Here is a 22,539-nt window from a genome sequence, read left to right as displayed (position 1 = left end):
TGAAACGGTCTCACACGCGTTACAATTGAACGAGCCGAAAGTGGTCATCCTTTTCTTTAACTGGATAGGTTTGTATTTAAAGGCCGGTGTCGTCAGTCAACTCTCAAACGATACAGTTTACATATATAAATTATTACTAACGTATAAAAATAATATACATAGTTAAAATATTCTTAAATAAATCTATCAAGCGATTTTGTATAAAGTGACTTTTTTGTGTTTGTCCCCAAAATTAAAACAAATCTACTTATTTTATCCGAAATTTGGTATAATCGGTGCCATAAGAAGATTGGGTTATTTTCTTTGTAGTCTATAAGGTTTGGTAGTTTTTTCAAGACTTTTTGTATGCTCTGGCGACCTTCATATATATTATTTTTAATTTTAATAATAGATTTATATTATTTATATTCATATTTAATTAGTTAGTTTTTTTATGAAATTCAATAGAATACACAAACTCGTTTATAAAGTGGAATTGTGGAACGCGGAAAACAACCTTATATGCTATTTTGATATTTTTCAAATAACAATTTCAGTTTACCTTATTCTAATCTTAAAATAGACTCTATATTTGATATGACGCGTAGCTAATACTAACGTTAGATTCCAGTTAAATATTTCTTAACAATCATATGTTATTATGTATTAGGATAGAGTCAATTTTTTTTATTTTTAAAACATGTAAGTTGACACTACACAACAAATAAAAGAATTATAAAACCTTTATGTCCTCTTCGTGCTCACCGTCCAACTCCAAACTAACATAAGTTGATATTAATATTACTCTTAACGTATTTTAACAATACTATATTGAGATTATATATACAACTTATATATGTTATATTGTTATTAGCGATTTTTAATGATGATCAACGATTAGACAGCCAAACATATTGAGCTCGAACATGTATAGAAATATTATAACTAATATAAGATATGTCAAAAATTAAATTATTGTATATTATTAAAGTTAGAGATCTTTTAGGCAACAGGAGTGGCCCAGAGAGGACCTTGACACATCTGATGTGGCTTTGGCACACACCGTGTCGCGACCTCAGCAAAGGCTACTCGGCTTATATCTGCCGAGTTCACCCACCAACCAATCATGTGTTACATTTTTTTAATTTTTAAACTCTACAAACCACCCCTATTGGCAAAAGTTTTATATAGTGTGATAAAAATGACGTAGTACCTACATGGTGGTAAAAAAAGATATGACAAGGCTTACAAAAACAATCTTTCAACCCAATGATGGAAGTTATTTATCATTTGACCTCCTTTATGTGGAGTACATTCTAGACTCTACACTACTAGATGGACCGTACTCAACTTATAAGACCAACTTCAAAGCTAACACTATAAATCACATCCATTTTGTGTAACCCATAAAAACCATTTTCAATTCCTATCACACACTAAAAATTAACATACTAAAAGTAATGCTTTCTTATTATAAAAAAAGGATAAAAATGAATATATATATATATATAGTGGTCATGAATAGTTCCACGCCGACTTAACGTAGCATTACACAAAAATATGGGCAAGTATAGAAGTGCATTGAAGGAATATGGGCCCGCAAAACACTAATTTACGGATCTATTGGAATTGCTTTTAGTTGTTATTTGGAATTTGTCCATTGGGCTTCTACCCAAAAACTTGGTTCTATTTTAAGTCTTACCAAAATTGATTATTTTGATTATAAAAATAAATATAAAATGGGCACAGAATTGACACAATATTATTTGTGTCTTTGTTAAAACAAATTTAGAAAATCATGGTCCGGTCATTGACGGTCTTTTTTTAGTTTTTGTCCGATCTAAATTAGTTCGTACTTGCAGTCATGTGTTTGTTTGCTTTAGTTCAGACTTCACAGTTTGTTTTTTAGATTTGGTCTCATTCCTCTTGTTCAATTTCATTTTTCCGGTTCGGCTCGTGTACTTATTTATATTTACTGTTTTTCTTATTGTATTTGGTATCACATTTCTTTATTTTAACAAACATAGTTACACATAGATAAATGTAAAACTACTTTTAAACTTCAATATCTCATTATAAAAAACTTAAAATTTGATGGTTTGAGGTGCAGGTTGTTTTTAAAGTCCCAAAGATTAATAAAAACTTAGAATGTCATAAAATCATTATAATTTTTATAAATAATAATAGTAAACTTAAAGCTTGCGTTTGGTAAATTTTGTGTTCGTATGCGTGTGTGTATGTTTTGAGATCCCTGAATTGGGGTGAACCGGAGGGTTGGTGATCGATTTAGTTTTCATGTGTTGGAGAAGAAACATTTCAATCAGAGAGAGAGAGAGAGAGAGAGAGAGATAGTTGTTCTCTTTTCTTTTTATTTTTAAATTAAAATAATATTCGAAAAATTAAAAATATATATATAAAAAAATAAATTTAAAGGTTATAACCGTCTTTTCAAGTTTTTTTTTTGGACAAAAAATACATAAAAACCTTGATTTTGGACCTTCTGTGCAAGTGAAATACTTTTTGGACCTTATCCAATGTTTTATTAAATACCAAATTGACCAATCTTGCAGTTTTGTCACATATGTATTTATTTCATATTTATATGTATATAATAATTTTTATACAAAATAAATAAATATTTATATCTATTAAATACAATCTAATACCAATAAATATATATTAAATACAAACAAAAGCATATTTACACATTTAAAAACTTATTTATACATTTAAAAATATTTTTATTTTTATTTAATAGATATATGTATGTATTTATTTTGTTTAAAAACTATCGTCTGCATATAAATATGAAATAAATACATATTTATACTTACTAATATGTACAAATACATATAGTTATATCTATTATACAATATAAACTTTATAAGTATGTATTTTTATATTTATATGTATACAATATATTTTTTATATGCAATAAATATATATTTATATCTACTAAATCCAAATAAATACATTTTTACTATATAAATACCTTTTTAAAGGACTACATAGTCCTTCAAATGTATATAAATATTAAATACAACTATATATATATATATATATATATATATATATATATATATATATATATTTGAATTAATAAAAATATTTTTATACATTTAAAAATGTATTAAAAATATATAATAATAATAATAATAATAATAATAATAATATAACAATCATAATAAGGTTAAATCCGAACATTTTTTATATTTTAAGAGTAAATACGAAAAGTTTTGAAAACTTATGGACTTTACTATTATTAGGTAACTGGCAGGTTACATGAAAAATGGCTAAAATGGTATAAATAAATAAATTAAACAAAACATCCGGTTTTACTGGACCTAAAACACATCCACAGGTAAAACCAACATTTTTATGAAAATTTAAGGGCTTTTATGTCATTTTCCCTATCATTTACTATTGTATATCATTTACTACATACATCCCGAACATAATACCATGGTATAGTAACTTGAATAAAAAATAAACCAACAAAATTCATTTATTCATTAGAAATTTATCAGATTTCTTTACAAAGAGATGAAATAATATGACTACCAAAAACCCAACTACTAAAAATTGTATATAACAATTAGAGTAAAAAAAAAAACAAATGGATAGTCAGGTTATCTATGGTGGGCCCTATCTTTATTTACATAGGACCTAAAAATTTATTTCTTTTTCCAAGTTATAAATTCTTTAACTCGGTTAACTTAGCTAGTGGCAGCTATGAGTGTCCTAGGACTCGGGAGTCCCATGTACGAAAGTCGTGGTGAGAGTCGAACCTTTGGGCTTGGCCTTGGAGAGGGGATCGGGCCATAATTTGCAAAGTTCCCCGGAACAACCCTAGGGGATAAATTAACTTGTTCTAGGGCTCGAGATTGTAGCTCAGCTGGATAATCACGAAGGCAACCGATACGGGGCCCGATTCCAGATGACCACTTGCATGACAGACGATTAGCCAAATTATAATGCATTGGGCTTGCCTTGACATCCATGCTTGGTGCACTTGTACGCTCAACATTGGTAGGTGTACGAAGAATGTCAATGGGTTCTTGATGCGGAATAACAAGTGGTTTAGGTTTTGATTCGGGTTCAGGTTCGGTTTTGGGTTCTTCTACCTTAAATGAAAAGCCGATGCTGACATCATCATCATCAATGGAACATCTCTGCATTAAAAGTTGTAATCAGAATCCAAATGTTGCATAAAATGTACAAGTATTTAATGCCTACAAATTGGATATGTAAATATACCTTTACATCCGTGAGATCAACCTGGTTTTCCTCCAAGAAGCTAATGAATTCCCTGAAATTTTCTTCCGTCGGGAGATAGTGACCACTGTATGGCCAAATAGCCTGAAAAATCAACGGGAAAAAAAATTGAGTTTTACAAACACAAATCATTAAATCCCGAATCTTTTGAGTGAAAACATGCATTAACGAGTTGTACCTCGAGAACACCGCCATGTGCGACTAATCGTCCGGCGGCCGTGGTGGCGCCACCTGCTAGAAAACTGGAATGCTGAAAACGTCCCTTCTTCTTCTGACCAACGTACAAGTTTCTTGAGGTGCTTAGAACAAAGATCCATTTTGAACCCTCGATGGTTTCCAAAAGCAAACCACTTTGTCGGAAAACAAGCTTCCCCTCTTCAACAATCACTTCGTATGCTTCCCTTTCGTTCTGTTGAGAAAAAAGATTGTTAATTAACAAATGGAAAATTTAGATGTTTTGGACACAAATTGATCATGGAAATTGGAATGAGATCACTTACAGGTCCCAAGTATTTGATGCATTGACGCTGTAGATGAGCCCTCGGACACTTCTCGAGGTTTACTTCTTTACCATCTCCGACGTCCAACCAGTAGAAGAAAGGTTGGCAGCTTTCACTTTCGAACCAGAGGTCGTAGTAAATGTGCAAGTTATGGCCATAACGATGGCGTGGGTCAATCTGCAAGTCGAAGAAGATCGATCGATTATGAGCAAATCTTTAAAACTTTTGATAAAAATCCAACAAAGGAAAAGTTGACTGGGTGTTTGGATGCTTACAGCTTCGAGCCAATGTTGCAAGGCGAGTTTTTGAGCCTTTTCGTTCTTTGATAGACCCTTTCCGACTTTAGCAGCCCTAGTGCGAGCCCGGGCCCACCGTGAAACTGCGGTTTCGTGTTTCTCGACGTTGAAAAAAGAAACCGAGCTTCGATCTAAAGCAGCAAAATCCAAAGCTTTCCACCTGCAATTGCAACACATCATCATCATCATCATCATCATATGTTTCAAAAAAAAAAAAAAAAACTAACTAACGCGAACAGTTTGACCTTCGCAATTTCAAAAGTCAAACTGTATCTACATTTTGGACAAGTAGAAGTCTAGAAAACTAACCATAGTTCCTCAGCGACAACAGCACCATCGGCTAGGTTTCTTCGAGTTCGATAACTCTTGTATACTTTCTGAACTCTAGTAGCTGCATCGTTAAGTTCACTAACTGGTCTTGGCGAAAAGAACACAGCAGGTTCAGGGAGGAGGTTTGTGGATCCCAAATGGCCCGTTTCATGATTCGGGTTCTCGGGTTCGGGTTTTCTAATGTCATGAACCAAGTTCTTGAATGAAAGGGTGGTTTCAAGCATGATCTTTAATGGTTCACAGCTCTTTAAACTGATTGAGTTCCTTCTTTTACTTCTAGGACTTGACTCTTGTGAATCAGTTGAGGTTTTTGAGATTCGTTCGGATTCGGATTCTGATTCGGGTTTTTTGAAACTATTGGTTCGTAATCGGTTTTCGAGGTTATCAAGATCGTAAGGTAGATCTAAGAAACCATGTCTCAAGATTACTTCCCAAGCTGATGATAACAGTGACAAGGATAAACCCATAACAATTGAAGATCACCTGCATGATTGTAATATAATTAGTTTTTAAATTGATGTCAAGAACAGAAAGATGTCAAATAATTGAACAAAGAGACAAACGTGTTCTCGTCTATACATGTAATAATTGAACAAATCAACCCAAATTCACTGAAGACGATAACACAGCCCCAAGTGGCATAAGAATAAAGAACAAAAAACAAACACAAGCAAACACACATCTCCTTTAAAAAAGATACAACTTTTTCAGCAAATCATGGGAGCCAATTAAAAAACGAAGAACAACCACTAAACTATTAGCGAAAATGAATCAAACCCAGAAATTAAAACTAAAAATACTCACCTTTTGTAAACACTGGTTATGTTTCTTTTGTTCTTGAATAAAGAAAATAGAGTTGAAGGTCTTGTTTCCTGCTTGTATGACTGATGAATTGATAATGAGAATGACAACCCTGACTCTTGCCTATTTATACGAAACCCCTTGTGGAAATTATATAATACACGTCTTTGAATTTTTTAAATTGTGCAAAAGATTGACCAAAGAAAATTTTTATAAGTAGTTTGATTTGATTCTGAGTTATGTGAATCAAAATTCAAACCTAGGTGCACGTTTTTGATGATTCAACGCTTTAGAATTTGGAATGCACTTTAGATATTGTAGAAAGTTTGCCTCTTTTGGCTCTTTATCTGTGTATGGATTTGAAGATGGGGATATACATACGTATATGTATATATATAAATCTTGAAAGATGGGAGAAAGAATAGTCAAAGAAAGCAAGCCATTTATGAGGTTCCATGAAAGATCAAAAACTATCAAATTTATGTGGGGGACACTGGGTGAATATTTACGTATTATTGTGGTTACTGTTTTTTTAATTGGATAAAATGAATAAAATAATTAACATGAAAATTTATCTGAAAAGCCTAAAGAATGGAAAACACATGAATTAATATAAAACCAATAAGTTCATTTATTAACAATGGCTGATTATGAAAACTAATAATTGAAATAAATTTTGATTTGATTTTATAAAATTCTATGTTGATTTTAGTTGTGAAGTTAGGAATGATGTTGAAAGCTTGAGGTTCCTCGTCAATGGCGGAAACAGGGGAGTAGCGAACTGTTGCAAGCACGAGGACAAATGCATTTGGCGAGTCAAGATTTTCCAATTTTGACTTTTCATAATTGATTATTTTTTTACTTTTAATAGGTATTCCACGTCTTATGATGTAAAATTAATGATTATAAAATTACAGTTTTTTAATAAAGATCTTGTTTTATCTTACCTTGTATTGAATGTGTACGAGACCATTAATGGGAATAGATAATGCTAAATTAAATTTTCAACCGTATCAGACGGTGTCAATTTTTTTTTAAGTCGAAGGTTTAGAAAAACTGTACATTGTATTTTTTTTTTTTTTGACTAATTAATTACGCCAATCTATATCTTATTTATAGTTACTAGTTTGGAAGCTTGTTGTCTCATTCATATACACAGGTAAGACAGCAATCATATGTTTAAAAATGTTATATTTTAAAACTCTATAAAATATAAATTATTATATAAAAAAATATATTACATATAATCAAATCACTTTTATTATAGCGTGTGAACGCTATAAAGAATTCAAAAGGGTGCTATAAAGATTTCAGGATGGTGGACTAATGTGAACAATTCATTCTTCGGAATTAGTATTATAAATTTTTTTTGTTTATATAGGACTGTGAATCAATAAAATAATAAATATAAATATCTATTATCATCGTAATAAGTAATAACAAAGAATCAAAGATAGCCTAAGCGATTATACAATAGCCAAATTATAAGCAACAACAGAAACCTAAATAGACTAAAAAAATATAGAGTTTACAATATGTTTACCGTCCAAGCCAACAAATAAAATAAACCAACTCTATATATAAAATTAAAGTATCCAATGTTCAAATTTGTACCAATATATAACCTGTCAAGTCTTTGTGCTTGAAAACCCTATTTGTGGACCTTGCTCTTGCTTTCAATAATACTAGGGCATTCTTGTATGACTTGTAACATATACCGCACAAGTTAAGCTACGCTAAGCAGCTTTAAGGTTTTAAAAAGCCCAAATAATATAAAGATCATGATGTTGGAAACCTAAGCGGCAATGCAAAACGATACGTCGACGTCTCACGTCTCAATAGTGGTAGATTGGCAGACCTCACCGATAGACACATCATTGACCAAAGATAGACAAATTCAATCTTGAACTATCATTGGCCACCTGTAGATAGATCAAACCCTCCCAACGGTCATGCATAGTGCATTGTCATGTGGTTTAGCAGATTTGGAAGTCATTATTGCGTGTTTTGTTTCTTTTTATGCATGAACTAATAACATAAAAACACTATAATGTTAACGAAAGCCATAAAATTTTAGATAAAAATTCTATTGTGTCGATTAGATTCCTAGGGCTTAGAGTTCTTATGAAAAGTTTGTTTAAAATTTAAAATAACTAAGTTTGTTAGTATTATTTAAAGTCTAAAAGAATTTTGATAAATTTTATTTAGAACAAGGATTGTTCGTATTGTTCTCAATGTTCATCATATGGTATAAATGTTTAAATACAATGGTCGGATGTTGAAGGTCTTGTGAAACTTAAAATCATCAACATTCTAAGTGTATAGGAGAATAACCAATGTTTATCAGTCTATGATTTGTATAATATAAAAAAATAAGAGGCAATATATCATGACCACTCGATATGACGTCCTGATTGAATACTTATGATAATTGGTACAAAAGCTTGAGTTCCAAATGAGCTCACCTACCGAGGATGTTAGATTTGAATTGACTTCCCTACATGACAAGTGCAACATATAGGTCCTTGAGGTATTTAATTCCTTAATTTATAAGTTTTGGAGGGGTCACTGTAGCATCCGATTATCAGGTATTTCCATTTTAGCCCTTAACCTATTTGAGTTTGCACAGTTGGTTCCATTTAGCTGAGTTTCACATTTCATCCCGTATGTTGGACGTAAATGTGGGTACATGCAACATACTCAAGTTATCCGATGCATGATTTGGAGCTGGGGGATGTGGTATTCACCCTCAAGATTTTGCGACATTACCTCTATGGGGTCCGATGTACCATTTACACGGATCACAAGAGCCTGAGGTATTTGATGGATCAATCGAATTTGAACAAGAGGCAACGTTGGTGGTTGGATGTGGTGATGAATTATGATTTTTAGATCCTTTACCATCCGAGGAAGGCCAGTGTGCTGGTTTATGCTCTAAGTCGCAAGGCGGTTATGGCTCCGATTAGGGTTATGTGTTTGAGGATGAAAGTGATTACTCTACTTGTGGAGCAGATTCAAGAGGCCCAGGTTGAGGCTATGAAGGAAGAGCACTAAAAGAGTGAGCGCATAGTGGGTCAGGTGGCTTCCTTTGACTCTGATAGCCGGGGGTCAGTGACTCTCCATCGGAGGGTGTGGGTTCCTTATTGGGTGGTGTGTATCAGGTTCTAATAGAGGAGGTGCACAAGTCGAGGTTCTCTATCCATCCCAGAGCAACTAAGATATATAGGGATCTCCGACTTGATTATTGGTGGACATGTATGAAGCGGGATGTGGCCCAGTATGTTGAGAGGTGCTTGACTTGCAGGAAAGTCAAGGCCAAAAATTAGCGACCTCACGACAAGTTGTAGCCGTTAGACATTACGGTTTGGAAATGAGAAGTGATCACCATGGATTTCATCATGAAATTGCCACGGACAACACGCATAGTGGATTTGATATGGGTCATCGTGGATCGATTGAACAAGAGCGCACATTTCATCCCGATTTAGGAGAGTATCTCTACAAATAAGTCGGTCGGCATCTACATCAAAGAGGTTGTGGCGCGACATAGGGTATCAGTTTCAGTGTTTTCAGACAGGGATGTTCGGTTTACTTCTAGGTTTTGGAAGACGTTTCACAAGGAGTTGGGTACTCGTTTGCATTTCAACATGACTTTCCACTCGCAACATGTGTATTGGATTTCAGTGGGAGTTAGGATAAATATCTCCCTTTAGCGGAGTTTTTGTATAACAATAGTTATCATGCCAATATTGATCGATATCCTTTCGAGATTCTCTATGGGAGGAAGTGTAAGACTCCGATATGTTGGGATGAGGTCGTTCAGCGAGTCGTGGGGAGTACTGAAGTAGTACTCAAGACTATCGAGTTGATTCATCAGGTTCGGGGTAGACTTCAGATAGCTCATAGTCGGCAAAAGAGTTATGCCGACAAGCGTCAGTCAGATATGGAGTTCCAGGTTGGGGATATGGCTCTCCTGAAGGTGTCACCTTGGAAATGTGTCATCCGATTCAGGAAGAAGGGCAAGTTGGGCCCTAGGTACATCGGTCCTTTAAGGGTTTTGGCCCAGGTGGGTCAGGTTGCTTATCAATTGGATCTACCCAACGAGATTAATCAAATCCGTAACATGTTTCATGTCTCTCAGCTGAGGAAATGTTTGGTTGATGATTCCACAGTGGTTCCATTGGAGGATATTTAGGTGGATGATCGCCTAAATTATATTGTGAGACTGGTGACGATTCTTGATCGGAAGATGAAAACCTTGAGGAACAAGGTTGTTGAGTTGGTGAAGGTGTAGTGGCAGCACCACAAGGGTTCAGAATGGATGTGGGAGCTAGAAGTCGAGATGAGGGAACATTACCCAAAATTGTTTGATGCGGCGGACTTCGACGACAAACTCCGATTCAAGTGGGGTGATAGTTTTATTTTATTTACTTCTTTTTATAATATATTTTAGTGCATTTCATTCATATTTTATTAAATTTCCATGTATATTTTCCTTTTTGTTATTTTTGTGACTGTTTCGGGTACTTTCTGGTTTCGTGAGCGTAATTGCAGATTTTAAGGAGACTAGCGGAGTGGGATATTTGAGAGGTGATCAGACTTGGTGAACAAGAAAGATTTTCAGGCTTAATATCTATTGGAGATGATGCATGAATAGGGCTTGTCAATTATTTGAAGGGTTAGAAGAAATAAACTTTAAATTTGCAAGAAATGGAAGAATGTTCGAGCGTGCAAAGATTAATGATCAGTTGATTACATGAGCTATGGATCATTTGGAGAAGCCATCTTGGGATTAAAATAAAAAGAACTTGAACAAAAATGGGTTAGGAGCTGATTGGACTCAGACTGGGCTAGTGGACTAAGCTGTGGAGGCCCAAAACCCAAAGAAGCCCACAATCAGGGACAACCCGCACAACCAAGGCTGCGCGGCCGCACAATATACTACATGGTTAATTTCAGAATTTAATTTGGAAGTCTATATGGGGAAGGGTGGTGTGCCACTTTTCCACACTCTTGCACATTCGATTTTGGAGCACTTTCTCTGGAGATTTTGAAGATTTTGAAGGCTAAGAACACTTGAAGAACATCATCTTTTCATCTCTAAATCTTGTTAAATGTTTGGTACAATATTTTCTTACTTTGTTTTCTTAAGTTTAGCCATGCTAGGCTAAACGAGACTTGGTTGACTTTGGTGAAATCCTTTGAATGTTTGTTGAATGTTGAAGACTCCATAAACTTTGGTTGATTTTAGAGCACTTTCTCTGGAGATTTTTAAGATTTTGAAGGCCAAGAACACTTGAAGAACATCATCTTTTCATCTCTAAATCTTGTTAAATGTTTGGTACAATCTTTTCTTACTTTGTTTTCTTGAGTTTAGCCATGCTAGGCTAAACGAAACTTGGTTGACTTTGGTGAAATCCTTTGAATGTTTGTTGAATGTTGAAGACTCCATAAACTTGTTTTTGAACCTTTATGAGAATATTTTTTGTTTTAACATCTTATTATTACTTGTATGTTTTTACTCGTGAGTTTAAATGTGCTTTGTGGTGATTAGATGGCTAATTTATTGATTAAGTAAAGGATCCTAAAATTAGGAAGCAACAAGTAATTTTTGTGTTAGTTTTATTTACTTCACACAATCATAAAAACATTTTCTCCAACATGGAAGTGAAAGCATATGACTCCTCTTGGATTTGGTGACTTTTTGGTTCTTAATGTTAGTTGACTTTCACTAATTACATGCTTAGTGGAAATTGTGACTTTGACTAAGGAAATTTTTATGAGCTTCTATAACCATTTTAACAACTAAGAAAAGTCTAGGTAATCTCAAGCTTCTTGGATTACTATAGCCAAATTAAGAATTTAAAATAAATATTGCACCATTGGATTCTAATGATATGTTCATCAAAAGTCAAAGTGAGGAAACCTTAAGTCAACCATCTTTCTCTTATTGATTTTACATCAAACTCTTATTTGTGTTGAATTGTCCATTTAAATCTTAGTTTAATTCTAGTTTTATTTCCAGTATTTTAAAAGACCAAAACCCCCATTTTTATTTTTATTGTTATTTTACAAGTATTTTACAAATAGATTTTCATGGAGTTATATATAAAATTGAACCAATCTCCGCAGATTCGACCCCTTTACCACTATACACTATTTTAGTGTAAAAGATTTATGATTATTAATTTTTTTGGCCTTGACAACCACAAAATTTTAGCACCGTTGCCGGGGATTGGTTTATTTTTAATCAATTTGTTTCTTTATGCCCAGATCTCATCATATAAGTACTCTAATCTATAATCCCAAAATTGAAAAAAAAAAGTATGGCTTGGGAATGAACACTCCTTGCATTGAAGATCAACTTTCTAAGCTAGCTCAATTTTATGATGATTAAAAGTAACCAAAGTGTGCAGTCCATGTCTCTTCTTTACGATTTTTGCGCCCAAATGGACATCATTCTGACATGTTTCCATATTTATCAGGAAGATGGGAAGAAGTGCAAGAGAAGGGAAGCTACTACTGGTCAAACCAATGGAGTTATGATCATCCTTAACATGATCAATAGTGGGAAAACAACAAAGCTTGGGGAAATAACCAATACCAAAACCCATACCAAGGTTATGGAAATAACCAATACCAAGTAACTCCACAGTTACATCAACCGTATCCTTACCCTCATCAATAAACTGAAACTCTAAGCATGTCTTTAGAAGACATTGTGAAAAGCATTTTCACTTCTACCTAAATTTTCCAGGAAACAACCCAAGCTAGCCTTAAAACATTAGAGCAACAAATAACACAACTTGCTCAATCAATGAGTATAATGGAAGCTCAAGACAACCTACCATATGAGGAGAGCCCATCACATAGCGCATGTTCCATTCCTTTGAAAGATGAGAATTTTTTTTATGGCCCAAGAGTGTTATATGAAGAAGGGGAAAAAGAAGTAGAAGTGGAAGAGGTTGTTAAAGAGGAGGAAGAAATTAAGAAAGTTGTCAATGAAAATATAGATGAAGTAATAGGGGTTAACGAAAGAGAGGTTGAGCCACCCACTACCATTAAGAAACTAACTCTAGTGGTAGAACAACCACAAGATCTGGAAATGATAAATATGTCGGACCCTTCAAAGATTATGTATCCCAAGAAAGAAGATACCCAACCGGTCACCTACTCAACCACCATGTCAAATAAGGAAGATTTGGTCACGATACTGAACAAGTACAAAAAATAATGTGGTTGGATGATTTCTATTATCAAAGGTCTAAGTCTGATATGGTTCTCCCATAAAAAGAAAGTCAAATACAAAAAAAGAATACCAATGGAGGTGTGGAAATTAAAAAGTGTTGACACGGGGCAAATTTACAAGGTTAATGGACATCGATTGAAGTCGTGAGGTCTTACGATGTGAGGCATAAGAGCTCATGATGTGAGGACGAATGATGGATCAAAACCTTAATATTTCGGGTATTTAAAGGAATAGGAGGCTATGGTTGCACACCCTCTGGCTCTCTCACCCTCAAAGCCTTCTGGAAACCCTAAATTTGACATTCTTTGAGATCTTTGGTTATTCTTGGTGTTTTGCTTACTTAAAGGAGAATAAATAAGAAGAAGAAGTGTTAATTGTGGTGGAAGTTGAAAGGAAGCTCCTTTACCATCAGCTATTCCCTTGTTGGACCCTTTGTAAATGCCAAGACTCAAATTTTATCTTATTTCATGGTTAGATCTAGGATCTTGTTCCCATTTATTTAAGTTGTAGCTTGTTGGAGTGAGGAAGATCCATAAAGTTAGCAACTTTATAGATTCAAATGAATTTTTGAGTCTTATATCATTAAGATCTGGAAGTTGGTGTAGCATTAGAGGCTTGCATGTGAGTTTGAGACCATACTTCTACTTTTGACCTAAAAGGATGGAGGGACACGCATGGTGTATGCATATCCATGAAGAAAGTTTTTTTATTGACCATTAGGATCCCCTTAAGCTTCTGGAAGGCTTAGAATTGAGGGTTGAATGGATTAAGAATGTTAAAACGTTGGTTTTGGCTTCAGACCGTTCTGACGACGTGAGATATGAGATCTCATGACGTCAGTAGGCGAAAACCATCCCATACTAAGTTGTCTGAGTCAGGAACGAGTCTTTGGTCTCGAAATGGGTGAATCTCGTGACATGATCAAGGACTGGTCACGACGTGAGACGCAATGTTGAGTTATGGGCCTTGATGGGCCATTATTTGGCTTTAGTGTCATTGGGCTTGGGCCTCGGTTATTGGGCCAAGTAAGGAAGGGGTAAAGTGGTCTTTTACCATAGGAGTTGGAAAAATTAAATAGATTCCTATATATGGTTTTTGGCCCAATTATTAATTGGGGAGTTATTGATTATTTAGTGCAGGGATTTTCCGTAGCAACAGTCCGAGCTTTTATCTGAGATATTCAACAACTTGAGATGAGTTTCCTCACTATGTTTGGCGGGTTGAAGGCACCAATGTCGTCCCATGGTTTATTATGATTAGGATTCTAGTTGTATGCATGACTCTTGCATGTATGTTATCTGATATATATACCGGGCGGGGCCTGATGAGTGTATTATATGTTATTTATCTTTGTGATTCTTGCATGCGTTTATGTGTTTATATGTATATCGGGTTGGGCCTAATGCCAGGCGGGACCTGATGAATATGATGAGGTGGTGCCCATCTCATATTACTGACAGATCTGTTCCGAGCGGGGCTCGATGTCGGGTGGAGCCCATTATATGTTTGATATGTATGGTATGTGGTGTTTTGGGGAACTCACTAAGCTTTGTGCTTACGGTTTTCAATTTATATTTTAGGTACCTCTTGTTCGAAGGGGAAGAGCTCGGGATGACCGCATTACACACATACTATGATTTTTGCTTTATATGACTTTGATGTATTGGACTGATTTAACATACTCCGATTTTCTTGTATGGTTTTATAAAACATGCTTGGGTTGATGCTTTTTATTATAATTAAAATGAAATTTTTGGTCTTTATTTTTGGGACGTTTCAACAAGGATGATGATGGCTATCATGTCCCCTCGTTAGAGTTGTCCAAATTCAAACAAATCACTTAGGAAAAAGATAATGAGGAAGATGACAATGACTAACTTCAATGTTGTGGTTTATTAAGATACTCGCAAGAACGAATAGCTGGAATATGTTGCCATTCTTAACTTTCCTAATATATGTTAAGTGTAATTCATTTTCAGATAAAATAGTGATTTTATGCCTTACAATGTGTGGCGGGTTTTTTAGGTTAACATGCTTATGAGACTATGATATATAAGCAATACAAAGGTTTGAATATACGAAAAATCAATTTATTTGGAAACTAACTACAAACTTCGTGCTTACAAATCAACAATCTCCACCTTTAATATCTATACCAATAAATATCGAAATGTGTTCAAATATTTAGAGATCAACATTTTGGCTTTTATTTATAGCTTGGTGACAACTAAGTTTTATGTTTCTAAATGTTAATGCTTTAATTATCATTCCCATATCAATACATAAAGTTTTATCCTATGTATTGTGATTATATTACCTTCATGTACTTGTTATAAAACCCTATTCAAAAGATTAATAACATATTAAACTCGATATTGTTGTTGCCTAAGAAAAATAGCCACGAGACAAGTTTGGGTTTTACACGTACCATCTAATTTCATATCACTGCATCTATAGTAAAGGATTAGCGTGTGTCTTATTCAATGAATTTTAGGCTACCTTAATATCCTCACTCCTTGTGATTTAATCTGACTGATGGTGTTTATCGCCGACTACTACAAAAAGTTATTTTTCTTTTTTATTTATATTGTTGATAACTTCCTAGACGTTAGGTAGCTTTATATACGGATGCACATTAGAGTCGGGAATAAGTTAGGACTCTTCCATTATTTTATAAACTCTTAAAACTTTATATATTCATTTCATTTTAAAATACAAATCAATAATATCTCAAATAAGTTTATACCAAGCCTTAGAAGTTGAATCCATATTAAATCCCCACCGACCTAACGTCGAAAAACCCTTATCCCATTGTATGAAAGTAAATAAAGTGATTATAGGTCTGTTAGGATTGTATAATGATTAGCTATCAAGATGTTTGTAGCACTCATTATTCAAGTATTTTCCTTTTTGGCCCAAAAGTTTAAAATGTTAGCAATTTGGTCCTTACGTCGGGAGTAAGCTAGAGTTACGCTTGGCGCAACTCATTTAAACGGACATGAGGGTTTTTGACACTACATTGGGTGTACTATCGCTATGCACAACCCAAATTTTTAGAGTTTGAACCCTATATAATGTCATTAACTCCTTTGAGACATTTCCCCCATTAGCCTCCATCTCCCAAAAATGTCCCTTGGAAACCCTACTCCCTTGGTGTGTGCTTTGAGCTTGAAAGTGTTTATTCCTGTGCTTGTGAAGGAGGAAGAAGGTGGTAGACTATCTAGGAAGTTCAAGGCAACTTAGATCCAAAAGTTTCGCACCCTCAATAATCCTCAGAAGGTACTAATCTTGGAACATGATGATTTATTTGCTAAGATCTTGCTAGTCCATGGTTTGTGTACATTTTTGGTCCCATAGTCTTGGTCTTGTGGAGTATGAGCTACTCTAGGTCTTTGAAGTGTAGTTTTATGTAGTATTGATCTTATGGAGTCATAAAAATGAGAGATTGGTCACTCTCATCAAGCCATGCATGAGATTTGGAGCCTTGGATGACTTTTAGACATAGGGTTTGAATTTATACCCTCTTGTATGTATGCAAATGGATAAAGTCAGAGAATTATTCATTAAGACGTCCCTTTTTACCTTGATCTAAAGTTTGATGAGTTGGCTTTCTACATTAAGGACTTAACGTGGAGTTTTTGGTTTACCAGTAGTACGTTGGGAGTAGCTGGTGGTATGTTGTATGTACTAGGTTGGAGCACAGTAACCAGGAAGGGCCTCGCTACGCCAAGCGTAATGACTAAGTACGCCGAGCGTACTTAGTTTGTATTGACCCTTTGACTTTTTGACTTTGACTTTGACCCAGGATTTGACCAAGTTTTATTTAGGCGCATTTTGGGTAATTTGAGCAATAGTTTGAGATTAGGACCATGTTTTTTTTATATAGGTGACATGTAGAGTTGGTATTTGGAGTAACATACATTTTAGCTATCTTTCATACTGTGAGGTGAGTTTCCTCACTATACTTGTGGGTCGAAGGCACCAATGTTGGCCCACTAGATTATGTGTCATGGTATATCGGATGATATTATGTTGGTTATATGATAGACTAGTAGATCTGTATGATTACCCGTGTTCACTGGATATGTGTTAGACTGGTAGATTTGTATGATTACCTGTATAGTTGGTTATTGATTGTTATTATATATGTCGACATGTTATGGTTTGTTGGGTTTAGGCGGTCCTGCTTTGTGCCGAAGGCCAAGATACATGTGGCGGTCCGGATAAACTGAAGGTCTGCGAGGTGGTCCAGTCAGGCCGAAGGCCCGGAGAGCAGTCCATATAGGTTGTAGTCCTTGTGTGGCAATCCAGACAGGTTGAAGGCTCACATATGCATGTTATTATCTATTTGGTAGTGTGTGGAATTTAAGAGAACCTATTAAGCTTTTGATTGCAACTTGATTGTTATGGTTTTAAGTACTTCAGAGGACAGGGGCAAGGCGAAAGCATGATCTTACACATCCTTCAGTGATATGTTTTGGAGATCTTATGATACTCTGATTTTGGGATAATTGTATCAGATACTTGATTTTTATAAGTTGGGTTTTGAATGAAATAATGATTTTACTTTAATTGAAAAATGAAAATTTTATTATGATTTTGGGATGTTACAATGTTAATCAGAAGATGAAAACCATAATTAGAGAAAAGAAAAAAAATTCTACACTGATTTTGACCAAATTCGATCCGAGATCATTTGTTAATTTTAAACATATAACCTACAAATTTTTCCTTGTCTTTAGCCTTCAAATGCTTTAGTGGAGGTTAATGGATGGGTTAAGGCCACAAAGTGAGACGTGAGGGTTACAAAATGGCACGATTTAAGCACATGTTGCACGTCAATGACGAGAATTTATTTTTGATAGGGTTTGGGTCAGATCAAGTTTGACCGACTCGGTCAAAGTTGACTTTTTGAATATATACGTAGAAGTTTCTAGAGGCATTCATAAAATGCCTCGCTTAGAGAGCAAGGCGCCACATCTAGGAGGTTTTTTTATAACCTGGATAGATATTTGACACGTGGAATATCGTAATAGTCATCATCGGTCCCCGTATTTTAGCACCCTTATGGGGTTTCTACAACTATAAATACGACTTTCCTGGAGCTATATTCAACACCCAAAATCATTTGACCTCTCTGTGTTCTCGAAACTCATCCTCACCAAAAATTCTCGATTCTTCCGGCCAGGTTTCCGAATATTTATTTTTCATTTATCTATTCTTTTGTGTCTGTTGGAAAAAAAACTATAATTTGCATTAAATCGTGAGGTTTTATTTTGAAGCTTACAAACCTAGAGTGGTATAAAAATATATAAGAATATGAGTTATTTCGTGCAATTTCAACAATCAAATACCAACAAACATTTGGTGATATTAATTTTCTATCTTGGATTTTAATCCGCTCGACAAGAGGACAATCTTCCTTTATTTTTTCTTATAATAAGATCCGATCGCGAATGATTAAACTGATTTATGGACGAAACTTGGAAAACACATTATAATAATTGAATTTTATTATTTAACACGAATTGATATATAATTTTCAATATTATCATCGATTTGTTTGATTTAGATATTGTAGCAATTCGATATTAGTTCACGATAGTAACATGATGTTTCTTATTTTATACTACATCCGTCCCAAATTAATTGTCTACATTTGACTTTTGAAATCTTTATTATTCAACTTTGACTTTAAATATTTTTCTTTTTAATGATAATATTTGATAGTTAAGCGTGCTCGGGCGGGAGTAGTACCAGGATGGGTGACCCCCTGGGAAGTCCTCGTGCCGAGTGGCCCAAAGCGGACAATATTGTGATATGTGCCAGAGGGGGTGTTACAAATGGTATCAGAGCTAGGGCACGGGTCGATGTGTTCGACAGGGACGTCGAACCCTATAATGGGGGGTGAAGGTGGGTTGCACCTGATCCTACATCGGCTTGGAAGGAGAACGAAACATCTACTTATAAGGGGTGTGGATACCTTCCTTGTCACAACGCGTTTTAAAACCGTGAGGGCAGCAGATCCCATAAGAACTCTGCAGTTAAGCGTGCTCGGGCGGGAGTAGTACCAGGATGGGTGACCCCCTGGGAAGTCCTCGTGCCGAGTGGCCCAAAGCGGGCAATATTGTGATACGTGCCAGAGGGGGGTGTTACAAATGGTATCAGAGCTAGGGCACGGGTCGATGTGTTCGACAGGGACGTCAAACCCTATAATGGGGGTGAAGGTGGGTTGCACCTGATCCTACATCAGCTTGGAAGGAGAACGAAACATCTACTTATAAGGGGTGTGGATACCTTCCTTGTCACAACGCGTTTTAAAACCGTGAGGGCAACAGATCCCATAAGAACTCTGCAGTTAAGCGTGCTCGGGCGGGAGTAGTACCAGGATGGGTGACCCCCTGGGAAGTCCTCGTGCCGAGTGGCCCAAAGCGGACAATATTGTGATACGTGCCAGAGGGGGTGTTACAAATGGTATCAGAGCTAGGGCACGGGTCGATGTGTTCGACAGGGACGTCGAACCCTATAATGGGGGGTGAAGGTGGGTTGCACCTGATCCTACATCGGCTTGGAAGGAGAACGAAACATCTACTTATAAGGGGTGTGGATACCTTCCTTGTCACAACGCGTTTTAAAACCGTGAGGGCAGCAGATCCCATAAGAACTCTGCAGTTAAGCGTGCTCGGGCGGGAGTAGTACCAGGATGGGTGACCCCCTGGGAAGTCCTCGTGCCGAGTGGCCCAAAGCGGACAATATTGTGATACGTGCCAGAGGGGGTGTTACACACGGAGGCTCGAGAAGAGCAGTTGGGTTAAGGAGACATGTCGATAAACCTGGGTATTCCAGTTCGATGGCTGATTAGACATGTTGTGTGTTGGCATTCTAGTCGGATAACTGATTGGGCCAAAGTATTCCAATCTGATGAGTGTGGGCCTGTTATGCATGATAATGCGTTTGTTGTATCGGGTATTTTGGGGAAAACTCACTAAACTTTGTGCTTACCCAATTGCTTATGTTTTCAGGTTCTATCGTTGATCGTGGAAAGGCGAATGCATGACTCTATACACTCATTAACAGTATTGAGGATTTTGTGTTTCTTATATTACTTTGATTTTTCATAAATGTATGTTAGAATAAACATTTTTTCTTAATAATTGATTTATAATTAAGGAGTTTTGCCTTATTTAAAAATGAAATTTTTTTGTTGTGAAAATGAGACGTCACAGATAAACATCAACAGCCACCCACACTTCATTAATGATTGTCCCACATAAGATGTCATGAGAAAAACTGAAATAAATCATTCATAAGTACTGAATGAGTACAAAAACAAAAATGACTTATTTTGAAGCAAAAAAAATATTAAAGACTAAATGTATACAAAAGTATTAAGGATCAAATGTGTACAAAATAAAAAATATATTACCCTATTAAGTCATTTTTCTAGCTAACCTGTAATAAGCGGTTATAAGAACTGAATGTGTACAGTTTAACAAGTTGAATGGGTAAATATAAACGGAAAAAAAAAAAAAAAAAAAACTCAATGACCAAATATGTAAAAATCAAAAAATATATTATCCTTGTTATCCCTTAGCATTATTTTTCCAAATTTAATGCATTGTATCTTTATTTTAGAACAGTTACCGTAAGTGCGCTAATTACTTTACTTCTAAATCTACATCCCGCGAGACTTTAACATTTATTATTTTTGCTGATGATATTTTCCTGTCAACTCCTAATACCGAATTACCGATCATATATAAAATTTTTGGTATTATCATTTTGGAACTCAAATAATTTCTATCATATGTTTATATTTAAAAGGAAACCATAATAGGTAACAATTGAAAAGCTAATAAACTAAAACAGCAAATCATAAGTTATAAAATATATTCAGATAAAACACGTGAACGTCATTGATTATGTAAATGTTTATATCATTTTCATATCTAAATAATATTAAATATACCAAAAAAAATTCTATTTATGAACATAGAAACACAAATTATTACCTAACCATCTAAAAAATAAAGATCACCATTCTCGTTTCTAACCTACGCACACTCTTCTTGTTTTTTCATTTGGCGCTCAAAGGAGAAGCACACAAGCTGATATGCTCAGCACAATACACTCGTGACTCGTCTCTATCCTTTGCCAGTTGACCATCACCACCACTCGGCCTCCACCCTCTGCATCAGAAGGCGGTAAAGTCTTTTTTTTTTCCTACTAAAATTGGATGCAAACGGAAATCATATGCTATTCGTTTCTAATATGACTCAAGAAGGATGACAAGCGGAGATGAAGGTACTAATATTTTTAATAGTAAAAATATAAATTTGATTATTTTTCTTAACTAGTTTGATAATGTTTTCTATATTTTTTAAACAATCGAACAAGTATGTATAAAAATTTGAGATATACGTACCTCCTTTACCTAGATCTTTGTGCTCGGTTGTTTGAGGGGTCGACCTCCACTAGTTTTCATAGTTGTCAGCCATCTTCTACCAAGTGTTGATCCTACACCCTATCGGAAATTGGTGGGCTCACTACAATACTTGGCATTTACACCCCGAGATGTATCATATGCAATCAATAGGCTAGCCCAATTTATGCATGTCCCCCCTCAAATTCATTGGCAATCACTTAAACAAGTTCTACGTTGTCTAAACGGTACAATCTTTCATGGTTTATTTCTCAAACAGACTCTTTTCTTACACTCAACGCATTTTTGGATTCGAGTTGGGGGGGGGGGGGGGGGGGGGGGGGGGAGGGGCTAAGCGGATGTCGGTCCACTACAACTTATATCATCTATCTAGGCTCCAACGTTGTCTCGTGGAAATCGGCTAAGCAGAAATCTATCTAGAGGTCGTCCACCGATGTCGAATATAAGGCTTTGGCAAATACAACCGCAAAAGTCTTATGGGTTCAGAACCTCCTAAAAGACCTTAATGTCCCTACAACATCTCCTCTCACGCTGTTTTGTGACAATATCGATGCAACATATCCATATGCTAACCCAATTTATCACTCTCATATGACACATGTGGCCTACCACTCAGTGGTGGATCCAGAACTAAATATAAGTGGGGTCCATTTTCATAAAAAAATA

The 22,539-nt window shown here is 35.3% G+C and overlaps 1 protein-coding gene across 1 annotated transcript; it reads right to left on the bottom strand.

Annotated features, from left to right (window-relative positions):
* Positions 1 to 3,466: 3,466 nt before the first annotated feature.
* LOC145009111 (IQ domain-containing protein IQM1-like) lies at positions 3,467 to 6,552 on the bottom strand. The gene is made up of 7 exons (XM_078967771.1): positions 6,185 to 6,552; positions 5,360 to 5,863; positions 5,030 to 5,210; positions 4,755 to 4,931; positions 4,433 to 4,663; positions 4,237 to 4,338; positions 3,467 to 4,151 (listed from the first exon to the last, which is right to left on the bottom strand). The coding sequence occupies exons 2-7, from the start codon at positions 5,845 to 5,847 to the stop codon at positions 3,696 to 3,698; spliced, it is 1,635 nt and encodes a 544-aa protein (XP_078823897.1). The 5' UTR covers positions 5,848 to 5,863; positions 6,185 to 6,552; the 3' UTR covers positions 3,467 to 3,695.
* Between the last annotated feature and the right edge of the window lie 15,987 nt (positions 6,553 to 22,539).

Source organism: Lactuca saligna, chromosome 8, assembly GCF_052625555.1.
Source record: "Lactuca saligna cultivar CGN05327 chromosome 8, ASM5262555v1, whole genome shotgun sequence".
In the NCBI taxonomy this organism is placed as follows: domain Eukaryota; kingdom Viridiplantae; phylum Streptophyta; class Magnoliopsida; order Asterales; family Asteraceae; genus Lactuca; species Lactuca saligna.
This window is presented reverse-complemented; position numbering and strand designations above follow the sequence as displayed.

What these genes read in the sequence shown, in the direction of transcription:
- LOC145009111 (XM_078967771.1), bottom strand. Translation starts at nt 5,847, where the DNA reads ATGGGTTTATCCTTGTCACTGTTATCATCAGCTTGGGAAGTAATCTTG. An exon ending in GTTGTCGCTGAGGAACTATG is followed by an intron (nt 5,211 to 5,359) that starts GTTAGTTTTCTA and finishes TTGCAATTGCAG; the next exon opens with GTGGAAAGCTTTGGATTTTG. An exon ending in TTGATCTCACGGATGTAAAG is followed by an intron (nt 4,152 to 4,236) that starts GTATATTTACAT and finishes CTTTTAATGCAG; the next exon opens with AGATGTTCCATTGATGATGA.